At 28.4% G+C, this 23,717-nt stretch overlaps 1 protein-coding gene across 1 annotated transcript in view; it reads right to left on the bottom strand.

The window, feature by feature from the left end:
• Window positions 1-1,841: 1,841 nt before the first annotated feature.
• Window positions 1,842-23,717, bottom strand: part of LOC105838770 (ubiquitin-like protein 3) — a 50,146-nt gene continuing 28,270 nt past the window's right edge. The window contains exons 2-4 of the mRNA XM_036293822.1: window positions 11,627-11,735; window positions 9,451-9,615; window positions 1,842-3,487 (exon numbers count right to left, since the gene is read on the bottom strand). Of these exons, the coding sequence (XP_036149715.1) occupies window positions 3,423-3,487; window positions 9,451-9,615; window positions 11,627-11,735 (339 nt within the window). The 3' untranslated portion in view covers window positions 1,842-3,422. The remainder of the gene's footprint in view (window positions 3,488-9,450; window positions 9,616-11,626; window positions 11,736-23,717) is intronic.

Below are 23,717 nucleotides of genomic sequence, written 5' to 3'. Positions count from 1 at the left end.
GTCTACAACGCATTCGTCGTAACGGTTTGATTAGATCTAACTACGATCGATATTCGAATGGGCATGTAAATTCATAGCGTGGAATTATTATTCTTGGGTCTAATAAGAGCGACGTCCTAGGCCCGACAGATTCGCGTGGACGGGTAACACGAAAGGGTGAAGGGAGGATTTTGGGGTAAGAGAAGTTAGAATATAGAGGGAGGACCAAGGATACTCGATTCAGAGGAGGGGCAAGAGTAGGGTAAGGAGGAAATATATATAACAGGAAATATATTTGAGTTTAATCATAACTACTCATTAGAGATCCAATGTTTTCTCTCTCTCTCTCTCTCTCTCTCTCTCTCTCTCTCTCTCTCTCTCTCTCTCTCTCTCTCTCTTCCTCTCCTTTCTGATAATCTTATATTCCGGAATACTAAACTCTCAAAGTGGCGTCATATAATATTACTTCATTTTAAATTCATGATAATAAAGTCATCTATGCGTATGAGAGCTTAACTGCGCATCAACGTGCCTCATACCGTCACGTGTGTACGCCGTCAACGCGCGCATCAAAATGCTGCGGAATGCGCGTGCCGACGTGCACTCGCGGCTTTGATAATAGTACGTATGTACAGTCTATCGAGAGAGAAGAATATGAATATGTAATGTGCGAACGTACTTTTCAAGAAGTCTATTACGTATTTCTCATCTGATTCGGAGACAAGTCACAATTGTATTCTAGTAGATTTTTTTATTTACTAATGAACTTTGAGCATATCAGGTAAAGCTATTTTTGCAGAATGCAAACAAATAAAAGAGTAATCAAACAAGAAAACAAGAAAAATTTAAGATTTTAATATACACCAAAAAAGTTGTTAACTTGATTAAATTTCTTCACACAGTTTTCAAGTATGTATATATTTAATTCAAGTATTATTATATTTAACTTAAATATATAAAACACTTGCAAGTATTTTATTTATTTAAATAATACATTAGTTTAAATATTTATAAATACTTGAATTATTCAGTATTTATGTATGTAACTAAAATACATAAAATACTTAAACTGAAAAAAGTTTAGTTAACAACTTTTTTCTCTCAGTGTAGAATAGAAGTTTATTTCAAATTTACGTTTGCACAAAATTAACGCTTTCCTTCAATTTGTTATTTTATTACACTTATTTACTTAAATATAATAGAATTTACACATGTTAATAAAATTTGATTTGTTAATCGGTAATCGAGGTATTCAAGATCATCCACAATAGTGTTGAATTATTTTTTGCAAAAAAATTGCAAAATAAATTTTTGCAAAAAAAGATCGCTAAACCACCAGGAGAATCGCCAGTTTCACATTCTTCTTTCTCAACATCCTGTATATACAGTGAGTTTCTGGTCAGTCGCGCTCCTATTCGATGATAAATACGCGTAACAGTAAATTAAAAAAAATATATATACATATCTCATCAATCATAAGTACCTCGTGTTCTTTATTAGTTTTAGCAGAATCTATCAACATAACACCGAATAAAACCTATGGTAAAGTAACTTGTTTGTTTTTCACGAGTCAATTTCTTGCTCAAAGAGCCACTATAATTTTTTTCATGTAGAATTTTTTTTAACTGTTAATGCGTTAAAATATCGACCGAATGCGCGGTTGACTAGGAACGTCCTGTATATACATATAATATATTTATATATATGTAACATATATAATCGCTACTTGCATATCACAACATAAATTTTATTCTCTCTTCGATTCTTTTGCTCTCTCTCTCTCTCTCTCTCTCTCTCTCTCTCTCTCGTTTTCTCTACCTCTCTGTCTTTCGCTCTCTCCCATTTATTTCTCTCTGTCTTTCTTACAAATGCGATACATACAATTTACGCAAGCATGCACACGATCTCGTTTACATAATTATCATAATGCTGCGGTACTGTGATAGTGGTTGAGTTTCTAAGCATTGTAGCGCTGTTTCAGGGCGCGTCTCGGATGTACGCATAAAACGGAACATAGCTTTCCGCTACCCGATTTCTTTCTTTCTTTCTCTCTCTCTCTCTCTCTTTCCCTGGAAATTCTATTCGTCTTACCGCGCATACGTACACGAGTTTCTTATATATTTGGGGCAAACAAAACACGAGATTACAAACATCCGCGGCGAATGCGTAATTGTTTTGCATCACCCTCCTTGATCGTCGAGGCCGGTTGCACCGACACCGACAGGTGCACTAACTGCGGCGGTTAACTAAAGGATAGTTAAAGTTAACTGACGTTTAACTTTCCTAGAATTCTCTGCTTCTACACAGTTTTGCTTCACGGGATAGACGCGGAATTAAATTAAATTGATTTAGGTCAAGTCGAGGGCAAAACTTAAGTTAACTGAAGGCGTTAACAAAAGTTAACCAAAAGTGTTATGCGATTTACGAAAATAATGTCTCTCCCTATCTCGGGAGTTACAACTACGGCCGTAAAATCTAGAAAAGTATAGAACATTGCGCCGATGAAAATTTAACCATCAATTAAAATGATCGTTTTTTCTTCATCGACATAATAGCTATAGCTATATAATCTAGGGGAAAGATAAAAAATCTCTAAGTGAAATTCAATTAAGATCGCTAACTATACATTTACGATTACTTCATTTATATACATCCTAACAGTAAACGTTGCAGAAATGAAGAAATATCGTCATGCGAAATTAATCGGAGCACTTAATAAAATTATTTAGTTAACTCTGTGGTTAACCAAAATTCAGTTAAGTGTCAATTATTTGCAAACTAATTTTACACGAACGATCCCATATTTCTTTTCTCTTTTTTTCCTTCTTTTTCGATATCGCAACGCCGTCGCAGTAGTTGTCAGAGAGTTAGAAAGCGATAAAAGAAAATAGCTGATTGATCCTCGATTCAAGCTGTTAACAAAATTTACGACTAATTAAATCTTTCTTGTGTTCATCTGTGTATTACAACAGAAGCCAATAGCGTCCAAAGTAAGGTCGTTAGTTCAAGTTAGTCGATACCATTACGATACTATCGGCACAATTCGGCAGAGATCTCTCTCTCTCCCGGCAAGCTGATCGTCGGCTAATCGTAATTCGCCAACAACGATCCAAACCTCTCGTAACGGGACGCACTGCTCGTCCGTTATTCTTCTCGAGCGAATCTTCCTGCGCATGGAGGATTCATTCATCGGGAAATGCATCGTTGTCGACGCGGATGTCGCGTGAAGCGAGACTCCCTTTTTTTTCATTCTTCTGACGTTTTTTTTTTTTTGAATGCTACACTGCTCACGGAGCTCAGCCACTAACGGTTGTACATTAGCACAAAATCTTAGAAACCATGGGTCAGCGCTGTAGGTAAGCCCGAGCTGAGCTTGCCCATGCCGCACGCTCATCCGCCGCGAGGATCCATCTGACCGATGTCAGCGACGGCCACCGGGACACTTAGAGTATGCAACATGAAGCTGAACAGCAACTACTTCCGCCGCCTTTACTTTTTTGTCTCTGATCTGCAACAAAATAGCATACGTAACGTTCACTCGCATATCTTTGCGATATCTTGCATTGTATAAAAAAGTATGTAAAATTACATAAATAATGTTTTATTTATAAGATAAAAGAATCTAGACCGATCATGTAAAATACACAACTAATATAGAATATGTTTTTATACGATCATAGCTGGATCTTCATGCTGATATTTACTTGTGTGATTTTATATACCTTTCAAAGTTCATTGAACTGCGCACCGAATATACTTTTCAGTTTTCTTAAAACACAGTTATAAGATGAACCAGATTAGTAATATTATAATATTACATTGATAATCAATTTAATAATAATAATGATGCTAACAAGCATCTGTTTTCCTGTTCCCCCAAATATGATGTTTTATTTATTTTTCTCTTTCTTATAGTATAGTTAAAACATTTAAAATCGCCGTAAAATTTAAACCACTTTTTTATTACTGAAGACCGATCTTAAGCATGTGTACATTTGACAAATGACTTTTTTGTATTTAATTTCCAATAATAATTTATTTTTTTAATAATTTATTTATTTTTATTTTGTAATCACTTTAAACTGCTTTTATTTTTAAGATATTTATTTAACTGTAAGCTTTCCAAATTTTATAAAATCTGTTATTTTATATATAGAAGTATTTCTTATTACATAGTTTATTAATTTACATCATAATTAATTTTTCTAACTATTGAGCCGCGTCTAAATTCTAGTATTACATCTTATTATGACAGTTTTAAAGCTTAATTTCTCAGACGCTTATTTTTTATTAATTATAATAACTGGTATGTGTCCTTTGATATTTATATTTAACCCTAGGTAGATGACCTACGGGTCTATGAAACCCGAGAGATTTTTCAAAATTCTATTTCTCCTTCACATTCAGATATAACTAATGTTCTTCTGTTAGACTTCTTTAAATGTTAGCGTATACAATGTTAAATTTATCTTGAGTGGTAAAATTTACTGCTCAAAACAACTGTGTGTTATATTTGATTAGTTACTATATCTGTTTAAATGTACAACGGAATTGGAATTTATGAGGATAAGAATTGAGGAGGAAACTCACATTGGCTGAAAGATTAAGACGATGTCTTAGTTTTCGGGATCATCAGGCAGGATATACATGTACTCACCATTAGGAAGAATACCTAAAAGGATAATAATAAAAATGGGAATAACTGTCACTTTTTCTTTTATTAATATAACAGCGTAGGCATTTAATAAATCAGTTATCATCAGTCATCAATCTAGCAGAATCACTTTTAAAAGTAAATAAAAAAGATCATATAAAGTAAGCTTATATTAAAAATCAAAAATAAAATACTTAAATATAAGATATTAAAATTATGTCTAAATGTATATATGTATAATAATAATATTGGTTATTCCAGATTAAATATAATAAATTTGAACACAAAGAAATTATCAAATATTATTAATAAATAGAGAAGAAAAGACAGTTATGGACTAGATATGGGGTAATGGAATTCATGATATATTTCATATACTTTGTGTTGAATTTTGAGAATAATCGTTTAAATTACTTTTTTACATACTGTTTAGACATTATAATGATCACTAGTTTATAAATGTTTATTGTGTTGTTATAAAAGCTGTATTTCAGTATTGCATGTAATCGAAAGTTTTGTAAGTGTGTCATTCTTTATGTCATTTCAAGAAATATATCGAATATTAACTTTTCTACTTTAGTGTAACTTGAAAGGATTGAATATGGCTTTCAAATGACATAATTAAATTTAATGTTTGATGTAATATTTGCATTTGGCGTGTAAAGTTATATATTGTCTGTGTTTAAGGTTATGGACCACTTGCGAGTGTTACTAATCTGAGTTCCATAATCCTTTTCAATGTAATTTGGTTATACTTTTATTTTACTTTAGTTAATATATTATTTGTTATAATATTTCTACAATTCGTAGTCGCAAGAGCCAAAGATTTTTTACATATATTTTTGATACTTTTCTGTGATACTATGTACAAGATACTGATATTATGTACAAGATACTGATTTTATAACAAACTCGTATCAACAATAATTATGTCACATAAATATTTACTGAATATTTTAAATAAAATAAAATGGCAATTCAATCCTCCTTCTCTCCTCTATAAATGTAATATTAATTCATTATTATAAAATATTATAAAAATGTATGAATTGTTTAAAATTATATTATAAAATATTAATTATAAAATCTGATGTTACAAACAGTTGTTTAAGTCTTAATAATAAATAATAATAAAAGTACTTAATAAATACTTAAACAAAATGTTAAGTTATCAAAAATAATTAAACTTTTTCTATTTTTATTTATCGTCATCAATTTTTTATTGTCTGAAAACATGTAAAAACAAATAATGCATTTCCTACAGATTTTGCGTACTTAGTTGACGTACCGACTATGTGAAGAAGCCAATTTAGAAAGCGGAAAACCTTCGCAATGTTGTAAAGTTGCAGCATATTGTTACGAAGTTGCACAATGCATCGCACTTCGTCGATTATCTTCTCCATCAATCTGCTTATTAATTATTTGCCCGTGTTTTATTCGTCGCGACTTGCCATCGTATCGCTTAATAATTATCAGTTGCGTGCAATAAAATTGATGTCGCGATATAATTAAAGAAAAAAAGAAGATTAACGACCGGATTTTAATCGACATAACGTGTAACTATTCAACTGTTGTTAAATTAAAAGTCATGATTAATTAATTAATTCAGAAAAACGGAAGTATGCGTGCCGGAAGTGCCGGAAAAATTGCAAGAGAAATGCAAAGAGTTGCAATACGAAATGTACATTTTTGCACGAGATTATATGTATAGACTTCATGGGAATAATAATGATGGCATTACACAATGAGAAATTGGCAATCATTTATCATTTATAAGATGATTGATTATGCGAATTAATATTGTAACTTTTATTAGTTGGTTGTACGATAACCTGCATTAAATCAATAATGACGCACAATGATGATGATTCAATTTATCAGTGCACTTGTGCCACGAAATAAATATGAAATGCATAAATAAAATACAAATTTAAGAAAGAATTTTTTTTTAATTTTTTTTAATTTGATAAGATTATCGAAAGATTAATGATTTATTAGCTATTAAAAGTAAAACAAAATTGTGAAAGGTTCAAATCCAAAATATTTAATAAAATTAGTTATTTAAAAATGGAAAAGATTTAGTGCATAACTGATCTTATATTCTTTTCTCATTCTTTTTTAATTTTCTATATTTTTATTAATTTAAAGTATCTTTTAGTTTCATAGAATTTTGATCTTACTTTTCAATTTGTTGTCTTGATTTGATATTATAATATTTTAAACAAAAATAACTAAATATGAAGTCTCTTCAGTGTGTTCAGAACAGAACAGTGTGTTCAGAAAGAACAGATTCTGTCAAAACATTCGTAGAAATATGAAACGAATGGACGAATTCTCCTCCTCACTTAACTACGTTATTATGCCAATTATTATTCAGTATATGAGTCCAAAATAATGTCTATAGTCTAAAAACTAATAAACTAATAAACTAATTGTGTCTTATAAAACAGAATGTCAGTTATGTTAAAAAAAAAATATATATAACTATAAAAAATATATAAATATAAATAGAACCAATCTTGTTCAAAAATTTCATAACAAAAAATTACACAGTTACAAAGCTGCTTTTTCTGATGAACGCAGCCAGTGAATGAAAAAATTTAGGTAAAGAATTTTTGTATATCTTAATAAACTTGTTTAATTTGTTAACTTCATAAAAGGTTAATTTAAATTTCGATATATTCTTAAAAAATGTATAAATTTATCCGTAATGTTATGTATATGTAGAGAATAGTAAAATAATTTTCTTTAATGTTTAATAGAAATATTAGAAGAATCACTTTCATAATTAAATTAATAAAATTTAATTGACAACGAGTTTCTTTTTTATTAAAGATTTATAATAAAAAATATATTCTATCGGATGGCGATTGTCCGACAAAATATTTATAATAAATTATAAATTTTTTTTTCCTGAAATTCTGGATGCGACAAAAGTAATATTTTATCAATAAATTCAATAAGCATGCCTTTTTTGAAAAATTAAACGTTGTGAATAAAAATTTAAAAATTGACCTGAAAAGATAGGTTCATAGAACTAATTATACACATATACGAATATCAATTGACATTCTCTATTCAACAAGGTAACTTCCAAAAAGAAATTCAAACTATTCCCTATTATCTCAATAACAAATTGTAATCTAGGATGGAAAAAATTAAATAAGTTTATAAATTCATCCAATTAAACGTTGGGAGCTGCAAATGCAATACAGTCAAACGTATCTTACGTAGACGGAGAGTTTACAATATAAGTTGTAAAGTTGAGACTGCATCACAAGATTAGATAAGAGAAAGAGGAGAGCATGGGAGCACTACAGGTTTGTTAAATTATGTTATTAAAAATAAAATGTGTACACGGAAAACATTTTATAGTAAAAATTATAAATATGATAGTAGTTACGGACCATAAAAAGAAATTTCAGAAAATTATACTAAGTATAGTGAAAAACATCATGTTCCAAACCTGTTAAATTATAACCTTTTTAATATAAAGTTATTACTTTAATAAGAGAAAATAGTTTATTTCTGAAAACTTTACGATTTGTTAATTGTATCTAATAAAATTATTTTCAATAGATTTGATGCACTCGATGATATTGTGCATGCTATTCAACGTGGACATACAAAAACCTTCAACCAATTGTATAATATTTTTAAATAATTTAATATTTTTTACAATTTACTACAAAATATTTGAGAAATTTTGACAAAAAAGACTCCTGACTACATTCTTTAATATTTCCAAGAATATAATTGCCGAAAAATCTATTTTCAATATATTTGTACCCTTTTGATACCTATATAAATCATTACCAATTAACAGCTGAATAAAGCTCATCCACATAATCCCAATATAATGAACATCGATAGAATACGACATTTTCGCTATAATAAAGTGTGATTAAATCTCCGCGTCTAATACGCGGCTTGATGTAACGAACTTTTGGTGTAATAAATTCAATTTGGAGATCCACGGCGGCAGCTCATTGTAACAAAATTTTACCGTAATAGTTACACAAGCGCATCACGTACTGATAGATTTAGTTTAGAGTAACGAGTAAACAAATTTAAAGAACGATAACGAATGAAGATTTAACTAGATGTTAAAAATGTGGTAAAGTGTACGCAATGTGTTTTTATATACATTGCAGGGAATTATCCCTTATCCGGGTAATTTATTTTTTCCAGGTATATAAATATAAATATATATATATATATATATATATATATAAATCATCATTATATACGGATAAAAATGTTTTCAATAAAAATTGTGTAATATCAAATATAAAACAGAATTTTTGTTTTAAAATCTGTTTTGAAAAATAGTACATCAAGAGAATTTTTTCATAGAATTTACTTTCAAAATAGTCATGGAACTTAATATTTTATGTGATTTTATGATTATTATGCTTTTCAAAAATACATTTTTAAGAAGAAATGTTCTTTTCAAATATCTTGATTTTTTAAAATTAATTTTAGAAATTAAAACAATTCAATTATTTTCATTAATCATTAATACTACAAATTTTTATTAATTTTAGTAAATAACTTATTTAAGGACAATGATTTTAACAATAGACATTAAATATATAAGTAAATATATAAATAATATAATTAAATATATAACAATTAATGTAACATTTTAAATAATTTTATGATAGAGTTTATTTCGAGTGAAGTTAAAAAAGAAAATTTTACACGCGTTTTATGACAAGTATATTTGGAGAAGCAGAAGGGGGAAAGACATACAAGAAGTTTTGTAACAATATCCGTGAAGAAACAGATAACACATTCGCATCTCGTGAATTCACCTTGAGAATTAGGCTCCGGAAGATTCTCTCGCGGCACCAGATGCATCACTGTGGTTTTACCGAAGGGAAGCCCAAGAGCGCCGAGCGTGACATTGCTGTGCAGAAAACGACCCTGGTAGATTAGCCGCAGGATTTCTGCTTTAGCGACCGCCTCCTCTGCCCAGTCTGCAACAGAAAGATAACATTTACGGGATGCCGAGAGTTTTCTGCTTCAACTTTATCCTCGCGAAAAATTTGACGAAGCGCCAAAACTCTTCGAATCTTAAAAAGCTGATGTAAATTCGTATAGAGTATTCGTGGTGATAAAAAATATAATATATAAATATATTATACCTCCTATCTGTTACGATTAATTAGAAAAATTTTATTTATTGTTTCTATTCTTCATAACTATAATTTTATGATATTTTAATTCTAAATTTTCTTGTGTGCATTAATTTATTATGTATAAGAAAAAAATGCTGGTAATACTTTTTATATTTGAAATTATTTTTAAACTTTTCTTATTTTTTAATAAAAGCAAAAAAATATTTTTAAAAGTACATTGAAAAATTTTGCTATCAAAAAGATGCTATCAAATATATTTCCAAATCCTAGTAAAAATTTTTTTACACTTTGTGATTAATTGTTAATTACACATTCTTGTACATACATATAATTTTGTTAATTCATTTTTTTCTAAATTATTTATTAATCTTAATTTTAAAATCTTAGAAAGTGTTAGCACTACTCAAACCTTAAAAGGCTGGAGTATTTTGTGGCGATAAAATCGTAGAGTATTTTGTTGTATAAAAACTACAAAACAAGAATAATACAAATCCTCCACATTAAAAATTAAGTGTAAACAAAAAAATTAATTCAAACACTATCATGAATGATATGTTATGTATACAACCCTAATAAAAATATAATACTAACATTTTGTAACTCCTTACTAATTGCACATTAAAATTTAATTTTACACACATCTAATCTTATTAGTTTCTCATTATCATATCTCATTTTCTGAATCATTTAATTTCTTGGATGTATCAACTATACAGTCCCTGCAAAATAAATAAAAATTGAAAATGTTAATATTTATTTTACTTTAAATAAATTACAATATACAAATATAAAAGTTGTGAATAATATTCTTAATCATAGATAAATATCTATGGATCTGTGGGACACGAGAGAGTTTCCAAAACTTTGTCATTTTTGTTATCAAATTTTTATTAAACAATGTTATTGAACATTTTATTAAACATTGTTATTAAACAATGAAGTTCTCAGGTCTCACAGATCCATAGATGTTTACGTAAGATACCAAAAATATAGGTGTCTATCTAAAATTAATAAATAATATTTTTATTTACTTCATTTTGTTATTAAACATTAAATTATTTTAAAACACAATGGCAATCTCAATTTTTTTGTGTAAATATTAAAACTGATTTATGCAAAATTTTATTGTGATTTGGGTAGTTGTTCAGTAATTACAATTAAGTAAATAAATAAATAACTACATAAATTAATTTCATTAATTTGTTCTTGTAGTTTATTACATAACTTTGCAAGCTGTATTTTAATTGTTTAAATTAATTTTGGGAGCAATAATGGAATAATTCAAGAACAAGAAATTAGCGACACATTCTCATATTATTCTCATGTTATTATTACATATAATTTTGTTTTATATTTATATATCTATATATATATTGTTCCGTTAACTTAATCTTCCTTTAACGGAACATTGTTTCCTAAAAAAAACTTACAGAGCAAAATTGTTTTTCTTTGGCAACTTTTTAGCAATAAATGAGCAACAAATAAAAATATTAATTAGAATTGATTCTACTCATTTCGTTCCGCTGACTTATAAGATTTATAAGGCTAACTTATACATTGGCGATCTTTCTCCGATATTTGTATAATTTTTCAAAATATTCATATTTTAAAAATATGTTTGATACATCCTTAATTTTAATAAATTTTAAGTAGCAGAAATTCTAATAGATTCTACCGATGTTTTACACAACGATTTTACAATTCTATTATCATGGCATGATGAATTCGATAATTAATAGTAATAATTGCAGATGGCATGACATGCTATCCCGCTATTGCAGCAATTATAGTAACGTTAATGGAATAGATTGATGCAAGCAGAGTTTCGAAACGGCAATGACTAACTTACCTTCCGGCCAATTTTCAAACACGTGGTGCGCTATATCGCCCGCGGAATCGCTTGGACTGAATAGGAACTCTTTTGTCTTGCCACTGACGAGGATGAGGCGTAGATTTATCTGCAAAATATAAAAAAATATTATAAAGTAAGAAAGAGAGAGAGAGAGAGAGAGAAAAAGAAAGAGAGAGAGAGAGAAAAATATGAAAAAATGTTTATAATCTTAAACGTTTAATTGTATTATTTCAAATTTAACAAATTTCAATATTAAATTTATAACCAAATAGTTTTATGGTAATCTTTTATTTTATCAAAAAATCAAAATTAATATATTATATATATTAAGAAAAAAAGTTATTTAAATTGTGTGTGTGTGTGTGTGTGTGTGTGTGTGTGTGTATGTTCACTTGATTAAATATCTTCAATTAAAGTATTTAGTTCATATATTTAGCTCAAATACAAGAAATACATATTTGAACTTTAATATTATAGCGAAAGATGGCCGATAGTTATAATTTCTCCAATAATTGCTAAATAATGTATTCTTGTAATTATTAAAAAAAAATCGATATTTAATGTAATTTATGCGTATATCATTCGAAATAACAATATTGTGAATATTATATCACGTTTTTGCTTTTAAGAGAGTTCCGCTGCTAAATCAAAATAAACAGATTTTCATGAAACTTTGTAGAGAAGTTCAAATTATTGATATAAATTAACTGTCAAAATTTCAGAAAGTTGAACTAGGTAGCTATTTAGATATTAAATATTTTATTAACATGGGCTTTTATGGGAATCAATGAATTTTCAGGATTTTTCAGTTTTTATTGTCGTATTAAACATAGAAGTAATGAACAGATGTTAATGAAACTTTACAATAATACATCTTAGCTGTCCAGAAAAGTACTGTTAAATTTTTGAAACGATGCACTTGCTCGTTTGAGTGAAATAATTAATAAGATAAAAAAAGTTTACAATAATCGAAGTAATACAACACGTAAGTGTGCTAGTGATATAACATGAATTTCAAATTGTATTTAGTTACACTGAAAAAAAAATGCAATATATTCAATAAGATATGTTATTGCGGGCTGCCAATTAAAAATATACTCAATACAATAATATATGCTATTGCAGTATCAACATTGTACTTGCATTAATAGCAAATATTATTGTATTGAGTATTTTATGTAGTTGGCAGCCCGCAATCACATATGTTATTGGCTGTATTACATTTTTTTTCTGTGTATCTAAGGGTGGTATAATAGTAAAAAATGTTTAGTCTCAATAAAAAAAAAAATTATTTCAGTAATGAAGGTACTACTTTACAGCCGATTTTTTTCTTATATTCACCATTATTAACTTTAGACCATATACAGCAAAAAAAAGAAGGCAACAAAATAGTCATTTGAATTTTTTTTTATTTGAACCCCTGTGCCACTTGTTGTGCCAAGCCTGAGCAAAGGAACTCCCTTAATTGCCTGCAAAGTATTTTATGTATTTCATGTTAAAAATTGCCACAACAAACGTCAAATAAATTACAGTTGAGCTGTCACAATTAACGTTAGACACATAATGAAGGTATGTATGTAAATTGTAATGTGTAATTATATCTTTTATTTTTTCTATTTTTTAAATAAATACTATGACTATCTTTCTCTGACAGTTTGAGTGAGATAGTCCATATCTTTCTCCGGGTTATTTATGTACATATTTTATTAAAAAAGGTGAGAATTAAGTTATGCACCTAATATTTTAAATTTAATATATCATAGATATTTTTTAGTACTGACAATGGGTTAAATAGATGCCAAACTTATATAAACATTTATTATTAAAAATGTTTAAAAATAAAATAAAATATGTAACAGTAAAATTAAATATGGAAAATAATTTTTTTATTATTTTATAAATATTAAGTATACATTAAAATAAAATGTATGGCCAATTATCTTATAATAATATAGCCATTTTTTCCCTAAAAGTTGTAAAAGTTGTGAAAGATTAAAAAATAATAAAAATAAAAGTATTTTGCATTTTAAAAAACTATATGGCCATCATACCCGACTTTACTCTACATTACAACAAAGCAAAAGTACAATAAACATTTTTTAAAACATTAAAACTATTAATTACAATATTTATTATATTTTTCGAAATTAATCGTGAAATTGCAATAGATGTCCATTGCAACGGACAACATAGGAGAAGAAATGAAATCAGCATTTGTTGACATTTTCAATCACGACAGCTATCTACCGGCGAAATTATCGAAAACAGTCGCCCCCACGTGGTAAACGTGAATTCAATTAACGTTAGCCAGAGAGAGGTGGGAAGATTGGTCAACATAAATAATTAGCAACGACGATATCGACAAAGCTAGACTAGCGCCGGCGAAGGATTCAACTGATCGCTCATATAATCTCCGCGGCCGAAACAATCTACTGTTAAAACATTAAATCATTGTCTCTTCTAGCGATGCGCCGCACGCTTTGTCGTTCAGCTGCACGAGAAATTTCCTTTTAGTATTACGAAATTTTCATGCTAAACTCAGGTTGACCGACTTGATTGTATTGTAAGGATACAACGGAAATTAGCGGACAAGCGTGTAACAAATTTGTAACGACGAAATTGCGCATCGAAAAATCTGTAAATTAATTTTTATTCATTGTACTATTATGCCTTGCACGACACAACAGAATTTCTTTTGTGCTGCGAATTGATTTAACATCAAGCAGTGTCACTTTTAACTTACAAGTTAACTTTACAAAATGTTACAAAGAAATCTAATGAGAATAAATGATGCAAATAACAGAGTGTAAATTAAAATATAAATTATTTATTACATAAATTCTCGAATAAAATAGTGAAAATATGGACGTTTTAATTCATTTTGAGTCATTCAGTTGAGTCATTAAGTCTTCAGCGCATAGATAAGCGACGATTTTCTCGGTTTGATATTGTGAGTCACTCCTGGGTTGCAAAATCTAAAGTAACCATAAAACGGGAGAGAGAGAGAGAGAGAGAGAGAGAGAGAAAGAAATATTTCATTTTTGATTCGTTCTTTAAAATTTCAGTCTGATCGAGCGTACACGAAAGAGTGGTCCTCCGCCCGGCATACTTTCGAAATCCACAAATTCACGAAAGACGCCAGAGAGATTTCCGTCAACATACGTTTCCAAACTTCAAAAGGACTTATTCATGTAGTACTAGTCGATTATTTGAGTCACGTGTTTGAGATTGCCTTTTTGTCTGTATGCTATGAACTATGTGCTATGAAATCTTTCTTCGTACCATAAAATCTTTCGCGTCAGAAGTTTTCCCGATTGTACTTCACTTTTCTATATACTGAAAGAGAAAAATAGCAATTACCTATAATTAAATTACGCAATTTACCTTTAATTAATTAATTCAGTTATTTTCAATAACATAAACATTATAAACTATGTGTATTGTGCATTGCTTTAACTATATGTAAATTATAGCTATTAGTTATTAATACTGCTAACTAGAATAACCAATAATTTAAAAATAATTTTATTTATTATAATTGCGATTGTATTTACTATAAAAATCTTTATTTTATTTTTATCATTTATATTTGGGCTATTTTGCACAATTGGTATCAAAATTTGTAGTAAAACGTTTTCATAATTAGTACAACAATAAGGTTATTACTGCTAACATTACAGCAATAATAGCTATAAAAATAATAGATAAATAATAGTAAAATAAATAAATAATCATAATTATTTTACCCTGCAATTATAGTCGCTAATACCAAACATTTCTCTCAATGTATATATACATATATTAAGTGAGAATATTTATTTTATATTTGTTTTATTGTTGTCCCCAAATTATTATATTTAAAATACAGTTTCATATAAAAGGCTGTCTTATATTTCAAGATCAAAAATATAATAATAATTAATAACGAGGGAAGCTTCTTTCTAAGCTGAAGACAGTTTTAAAGCGTCGTCAAAGTGTAGCGGTAGTAATTATTATATTAAATATTCTTAATAGGTCACTTCGTATAACGGATCAGTTAACTCGTTTCTGTGCAGGTACCATCACCTGGATATCTAACGATGCGAATCTAACAATGTCACCAGTTCACCACTATCCATGTCAAATATTTCGTTTCTTTCATCACGCACTATCTGATCGAACTTTCGCTGCTTTCACTTTGCGGAAAAAGCGCAACGAATAGATCTCATTTGCAAAAAAGAAAGAACGACCAAAAGATTTTGGAGAGTGAAATCCTACTATTCTGTTGAATAACATTTAGATACGTATTAATCTAGTTTTGTTGGGTTGTTAGAAGCTGTCAAAGTGGAGTATGTTATTTGTAAATTTGACAAATTCGATTTCTACAGATTCTATATGATAGTACATGCTTTTGTTCTCTTTTACAGTAAGAAATTATCTAGAAAATAATCTTGTAAAGAAATAAAGCCATTAAAGAGTAATGTTTGCTTCAAAAATTTTAAAAGCGTTTTTCTCGAAAAGTTGTTCTTGGTCACTAACACCCTTTTCATATTCGCCTTCACATATAACAATTTTTAGTGGTATCATTATTTTTAGAGTTTCATATTCTTTCTTATATTTTACACACTCTACTCCCCCCCCCACACACACCACATGTTTTTCTAAATTATTAAATAAATCGTAGCATATTAAATGTATTTTTTATAGTGCACACGAGTTGAACTTTACTCAAGTCTACGAAAAGGTTAAGCGATGAGTTAAGAATGTTAAGTCAAGTGCGAATGCTATAAAAAGGCTAGGATGAATCTTTTAGTGACTGTCGGTTTTGGTACTAATAATCGTTTTAAGATCTAGTTTGATGCAACTCCACGATAAGTTTCACTAACTTTTGATTAACGTTGTAGAAAAAATATATATAATTACATAAACAATATTTTTCAAATTACACAATTTATAGTAAAAATGTATAAATTTTTTAATATTTTTAGTATTTTCTAACTGTGCAAATATAATTTTTTGTTTAATATAATGTTTGCACAATTAAAGATACAAAATTGCAGAATAAAAATAATATTTACACAATTAATTTATTAGAAAATTATTTACATTATTTTACAAAATTATTTAAGCTCAAAAAACAAAATAAAAATAACTAATTTAAATTATGTTGTACAACACCTCAATTCGGTATTGTATTTTGTAATTATCTAAAAAATAAAATAATATATTATTTAAGAAGTATTATTAACTACTTAATATGTTTATTTTAAATTTAAAATCAAAATATTACCTTTAAAAATTGTTAATATTAGTAGTGAAACTATGCAGTGAAGCATCGCTTACGTATTCTTATTAATTTATTTTATAAAAAAAGATACATTTGTAAGTATTATATGTACAAATAATAATAATAAAACAAATATAAACAAATAGAATTATTTTTATTTACATTAAATTTTTACTTAGATCATTTTTACTTAATTACTTTAAATTTTCAATTTTTTAATGTTTTTATAACGATTCGTACACTGTGGAAAACTGTAACCTACACACATACTTTTATAGACAACTTTTCGGTCGCTCTAAGAGCACTGACCGCACTAAATGGGGAATCAGTAAAGGAATTCTATAAGATTTTTCCTACCTAAGTCCCAAATACTTAATATTTTAAAAGACCGCATATTTCAAAATATCTCTAAGTTACGATAACTCAATGTGTAGGCAGAGGATTAATAATAATTTTGATGGCAACAATTTTACATTGTACATATAGTTTGTCTCACAAGAACTTATGCATATATTATATCTGTAAAATTTATGAGACTTTAAAAAATATATATATTATTTTAAAAACATTCAGTGGCTTACTTCATCATTACCTAATACGTTATCAAAACCTCTTTATTATTTTTTATAGTTTAACAATTATTATAATCTTAGTTTTTTATTGGTTTTCTAACGTAGTTAAAAAAAGTAAAGAATGATTTCCATATTTGCCATCTTTGATAGAATAATTGTTACATACATGTTTCAACACAAAAATAAAAATATAACAATTATGAAAACATTACAGACTATTCTATATTACATTTAAAAATATCACAAAATTTAACAATTTTCTACTTAGATAAAAAATTATCTTAATAAAAAATAAAAATGTGCTCTAATGTATAAAAAACATATTAATAAAAATCTGAATTCTTTACATAAATTTTAAGTATTTAAGATAATTTATATAAGGTTTTATTGCAATGCAAAAATTGACCATTCTTTAATTAAAGAAAATTTATTCATCTATTTAATTAAAGAAAATTTATTCATTTATTTACAGAATAACAAATCAAAATCTAATAAAATTTTGCATAAATTCTTTTAAATACTTAATATTAAAGTATTAATACGTAAAAGGTTTTTTAAAATTATTTCTAACAATTTTAGTATTATAATAATAAAAAATAATAACAAATACAATAAATAAAAAATAAAAATATATTGTTCGATAAAAATAAAATGTTACAAACACTTTTATATATGCATAAAGTATATATGTATATAGTTTATTTAAATTATAAATATTAACACATTTAAAAAGAGATATTATATTTTCTTAAATATTGTAATAAATATCTGAAACATCAAATTATAAATTCCATCGTTTTGCACAAGTTAGTCCCAAATAAGAAATATAATAATAATAAAACATAAATAATATAAAAGAAATATTGGCAACTATTCCCTAGCAAAATTAGAATAAAATTTATTCACATAAAAAAATATATAAGTTAGAATAAGCAAATTTAGTAGTAGTAGTAGTAGTAGTACACAAAAAATGTATGTTTGTTATAATATTTTCTATGTTTGAAACAGATATGTATGTGAATTCAAGTTATATTGATATTACGTTGAATATAGTTATTAAGATATGCTCAGATTGTTAACAATGTGATAACAATCGTAAACCTGAGGATCAGGACATCATTATAAAGACTTCATGGACTTTATGGGAGCGCAGCTTAATGAAAAGGGAAGACAACGGGATGGAGACGAATAAGAAGAACAAGGAAGTCGGAAAAAAGGGCGAAATTGGGCTAATCGCCAATGTGTGTTCGCTGCGATGGTTTTACCTTGATTTTGCGAGCGCGCAAGTGCTCGATTCGCGTCACAAGGCGAGGTCACACTGAGACCGGATAACCAGGTCATTGGGGCATTCGGATACCCGAGGACCGCGAGTGGAACTACGCGCATATGCATAGAACGACCTACATCTCTCTCTACGCGCGCGTCAGCGTCCTTCGCCCGCAGCCACGTATCGAAGGACTTTAAGTTTTGACGCAAACACGTAATAAAGCGCGCGTGCACGAGCGGATCTCTTTCTCAATCCAGATACAACCAAGAGTTTCTCAAGGTCTGTTCTTTTCGTCATCTTTATCAAAATCTGCACCCAAATTTAGGAAAGCATACAGGGAACACAACAATATTTATACATATAATTCATTTTTTTAAATAATTTTCTAAATAAAGCTATCATTGAATAAATAAAATGTTTTGTAATAATTCTTCTGTTTTATTCAGAATTGTTCCACAAGAATAAAACACTTTTTATGTACATTTATATACATTCACTGTATATAAAGTTAATTTTAAATGGATATTATAAATATTTAATAATAGACGATAATATTGAGAAAGAATTAAAATTCTACATAAACAACCATTTAAAAGAAAAATACCAAGAAAAATATTTAATAAAGAAATACAATGTATAATACGAAATAAAGCTAAACATTAATAATAATAAAAAATAATAATAATTAATAGTAATAATTAATTAGAATAAAAATAAAGAATTAAAGAAGTTAAATGTTGTCAATGGAATTCTTTCTCTCTCTTTCTAACGCTGCGAAAATTAAACGCTATACAGTGAAGAGAAACGGTTTATCACTCGAATGAGCGTGAGCCCATAAAGGCATAGACAAAGAGAGAAACAATTTCGATCTGGATGTTTTTTCCCTCTCGAAGAAGAAGCGATAAGACGCGGGAGAAGGAAGAACAGCAGCAGCTGTCTGACTCCGACCTCGCATTTCTCATCGCACGGAGGCGCCGCGGCGACGAGGTTGGTGAAGAACCGATGCTCTGCGCCTAACGCTTTCTCTGTATTCGCATGGAGGTATTGCGTCTTGCGTCGCTATCTCGCCATTCTTGGCGACGACGGATTCCTCGACGGAATTTCGCAGGCAATTCTTCATCAACAAAAATTCGATGAGAAGGTGTAATTACGGAGTATCTACTTAATTTATTCAATTAGGTTAGATGAAAATTGAAGAATTTTGACGAATAATCTGAAGCAATTAAGTTTTCTTAATATCCTGTTAGTATAATATTATTGGTGTAAAAAGGGGGATAAGTACGCAAGACGATAGTGGAAATTAAAAACATACACGGAGAAAATGTTATAGTAAAAATTACCATGTACAATAATATAATAGCTACGGACCGTAAGACGAAGTTTCGGAGTATTAGTATACCATAGATGCGGCAGCAGAGTCAGATAAAAAAATATTGTTTTACAATACTTAAACGAAACTGTTAATAAAATATATCAGAGACTGCAATTATTATAGAATTATCGAAAAATACAAAAAAGTGAACTAAAACTCATAATAACATGATACATTCTCTAAATTTTCTAGAGTGAAACATTACTCTAAAAGAGTGAAAATTGAACATATCTAAGTTCGAGTGATGTGTCACTCTAATTAGTGAAAATGCACTCTATAAGAGTGAATTTTTACTCTAATTAGAGTAATGTTTCACTCTAGGAAATTTAGAGAGCATTACTTTTGTATATAGTAAGGTACCAGAGCGCACAAGGTTTAAAAATTATATAAAAATAATTAAATGTCAGAACAATTTCTAAACTTAGCAGGAACTATAAAATTCTTCAAAAACTACAGACATTCTAAAATTGTAGAATAAAAAAATATACTTTCAAATAATAAATTATTGTTTCTTATTACTTAAATTTTCTTCACTATTTATTATTGTGAAGATGGTAGTATTAAAAACTCGTAAGAAATATATATGAAAAATTATATTATATGATTCTTCCTTCTACTTATGAAGAACGTCTTTAACGAGTTAACGGAATGGAACAGTTGGACACCATGTATATGTACGCGCGCGCGAGATCATCTCATACATATTTTCCGAGATGGGTCAACGAGATACCGGAAATTATTCAGATGAAACGTAGGTCGCAATGTTATCCCGCAGCTAGAGCTGATTATCCGCCTTTCCGTCTCGCAGCAGAAGAAACGTCGTGTAACCGATGGATATCTTACTCGTCTCCTTGTCGTTAAGATCGCAGCGGGATATCCTCTTTGCCGAGAAAATAAGAGAGGGAGTGCTGCTTCACGAAAGTCCGGTATCGCATTCCGGGATTGTCATTTCCGGTGAATCAAACTCCGGTACTCGATACGTCATCTCTCAATTTCAACGAAAATAGAATCAAATAAGCACCGATACGCTAATATGACACACAACGGCATTAATCCGACCACTATTAACTTATAAACTTCAAAATTAATATCTTGCAAGAAAAAAATTTATAGTGACAAATTTGTAATAACTATAAATAATTTATAATAACAAATTAATGAACCAAATTATTCAATAATATATTTATTACAAGTAACAAAAAAAGTAATCACAAATGTATTATTTAATGTAAATACTAGATGATCTTTCTGTTTTTTATTAAATTATTATGTTTTGCGTTCTTTTATACTATCGAATTAATTATATTCGTTGTTCAATTTTTAAAGTTGATACAGAGTGGTTCTTAAGTGTATTTTAAGACATTTAGAAAAATAATTCCTCACATTAATTCAAGAAAATTTTATATTGATATATCCAAAACAACTTACAATTATAATTTCAAAGATACAAAGTGTTAAAGTTAAAGGAAAAATTTCTTTTTTTTTAATTTCAAAAATTACTCATTTTATTCTGATAAAACTATAATATATATTTATGTCCTTTGAAGGAACAATGAAATTTTTTCCTCAATATAAAACTAACAAGTCATTTCGAACATATATAAAATTTACGTCTTCAATTAATGTGAGGGATCACCTTAAAATCATTTAGAATACTTAAGGCTCACCCTGTATACATTTTTCTTGAATATACGTAAAGAATCAATGAACGAGTATAACTGTAGGTGCGGCCAATGCGAGTTAAATCGTTAATGCTGCGTGGAGGACTTTTATTGAGACAATTAACTTCTCAACCATTCGTTTGATATTTACATTAAGTTAAATTAAATTAATGTAACTCTCTCGAGAAAACAAAAATTTATCATACAGAAAAAGATCTCATTAAAAAAAATTTAATTCTTCAGTTAATAGTGTGCATTAGAATTAAGAATTTTTGAAGAAATAAGAGCTTTCTATCTCTATAAGTAAATACGCTGCATCTCACAATAACACATCCCGCTGCATCCTATATCGCATTTCGAGATGAAGCCTTGGGAACGTGCACTAACCCCACATGCACCCGCAAGGTGCGATATATTTTGACTTGCCTTTCTCTCAATTTGCCGGTGGTGCATCGAGTTAGTACATATATAGTAGTAAATAGCACCAACGATGACCATTTTTAACTGACTTTTAGTACATTAATTGTTGTTCAAAGAATTGCAATGATTATCGCTATACATAATTTTAATAACACACGACAATTATACAACTAAAGAGTTTTCTACAAAAAAGTTTAAAAAGTTTAATTTTTAAAAAACTAAAAATTTCTCATGTTTAAACTGTTTATTGCATAAATATAATTTAATATTTCATGCGTGTAATACAATTATAATAGTGTATAATTTTACTGACAAAACTTAATCAATTCTCTTTTGCATCAACTGTTTTAGACATGCAATGTATAATATACACGAGTTCGATACATTGAGCTTTCTAGATAATTTATTAATAATCTCGTGCAATCGAGCCGCTCTCGAACGACACGTACGCTTATAACGAGTCATTTCCACAGTCTTCACGGAATATCTCGAGCTGGCAATTACGCCAATTACACATAGGGTGACTTTAAGGTTAATAAACACTAATGCATCGCCATCCGGTGCAAATGTGTAATGGAGTTGGAATCGTTCTTAATTACTCCTCCAATTTATAAAATCAACAAACTCATCGAAAGATACTCATACGAATATTTGAAAGATATAAAAACCATATAAAGATATTAAAAAATTTATTTTTTACAATTTTCTCATTATAATAATATTTCATTATTTAATTCCGCGAACATATTACCTTTTTAATAAAAAAGAGAGATAATAGAGTAATAATAAAAGAAAATTTTAATTTATAAGCAAACAAAAATTCTTAATTTATAATGATTAAAAACATCTTGAATTGCATTAAAAACTGAGTTAAAAATTAACGATTTAGCTTTATTGTAATATTCTCGTTGCACCTGAAGAAAATACATGATGAAATCAACACTTCAGAGCGGTAAAATGATGATGACTTATCGTACCAGAAAAAAATAAGAGAGGTACAAAGTTTGTCACAACAGATATTGCATTAACAATGCCTAATCGCAGCGTTGTTGTCAGCGAAATAAATGTGATTATTTTATTTCTTATCAAAATAATAATCAAAAGTGCCAGGCTTGGTGCGGCATTATCGTGTACCGCATTCACTGATATTACCAATGCCATAGTACCATTGCCATTCTATTCAGGTTAATTAAATTAAGAACTCACTTCCGAACAGTGCGGCATTTATGTACAGAGCGTTAATGAACAATCCTTACTAATTCTATTTACGAATGCTTTTTTATGAAGTCAAGTTAATTTTTTCTCGCCTATGTCTCCACAAAAGGCCGACTTTACACCTTCATTATTACATAACGTACTATAACTTTTTTTTATATATTTCATAAACTAAACAAAATATTAAAAAGTGTTTTATATAAAACTTTATAGTATAAATATATTTATTTAATTGCTCTATAAAAAAAATTTTTTTTGCTATTTTTTCGGAAAATATAGTATAGTTAGTGATATTTAAATTCATGTATTTATTTT

This window comes from Monomorium pharaonis, chromosome 11 (assembly GCF_013373865.1).
Source record: "Monomorium pharaonis isolate MP-MQ-018 chromosome 11, ASM1337386v2, whole genome shotgun sequence".
NCBI lineage: Eukaryota > Metazoa > Arthropoda > Insecta > Hymenoptera > Formicidae > Monomorium > Monomorium pharaonis.
This window is presented reverse-complemented; position numbering and strand designations above follow the sequence as displayed.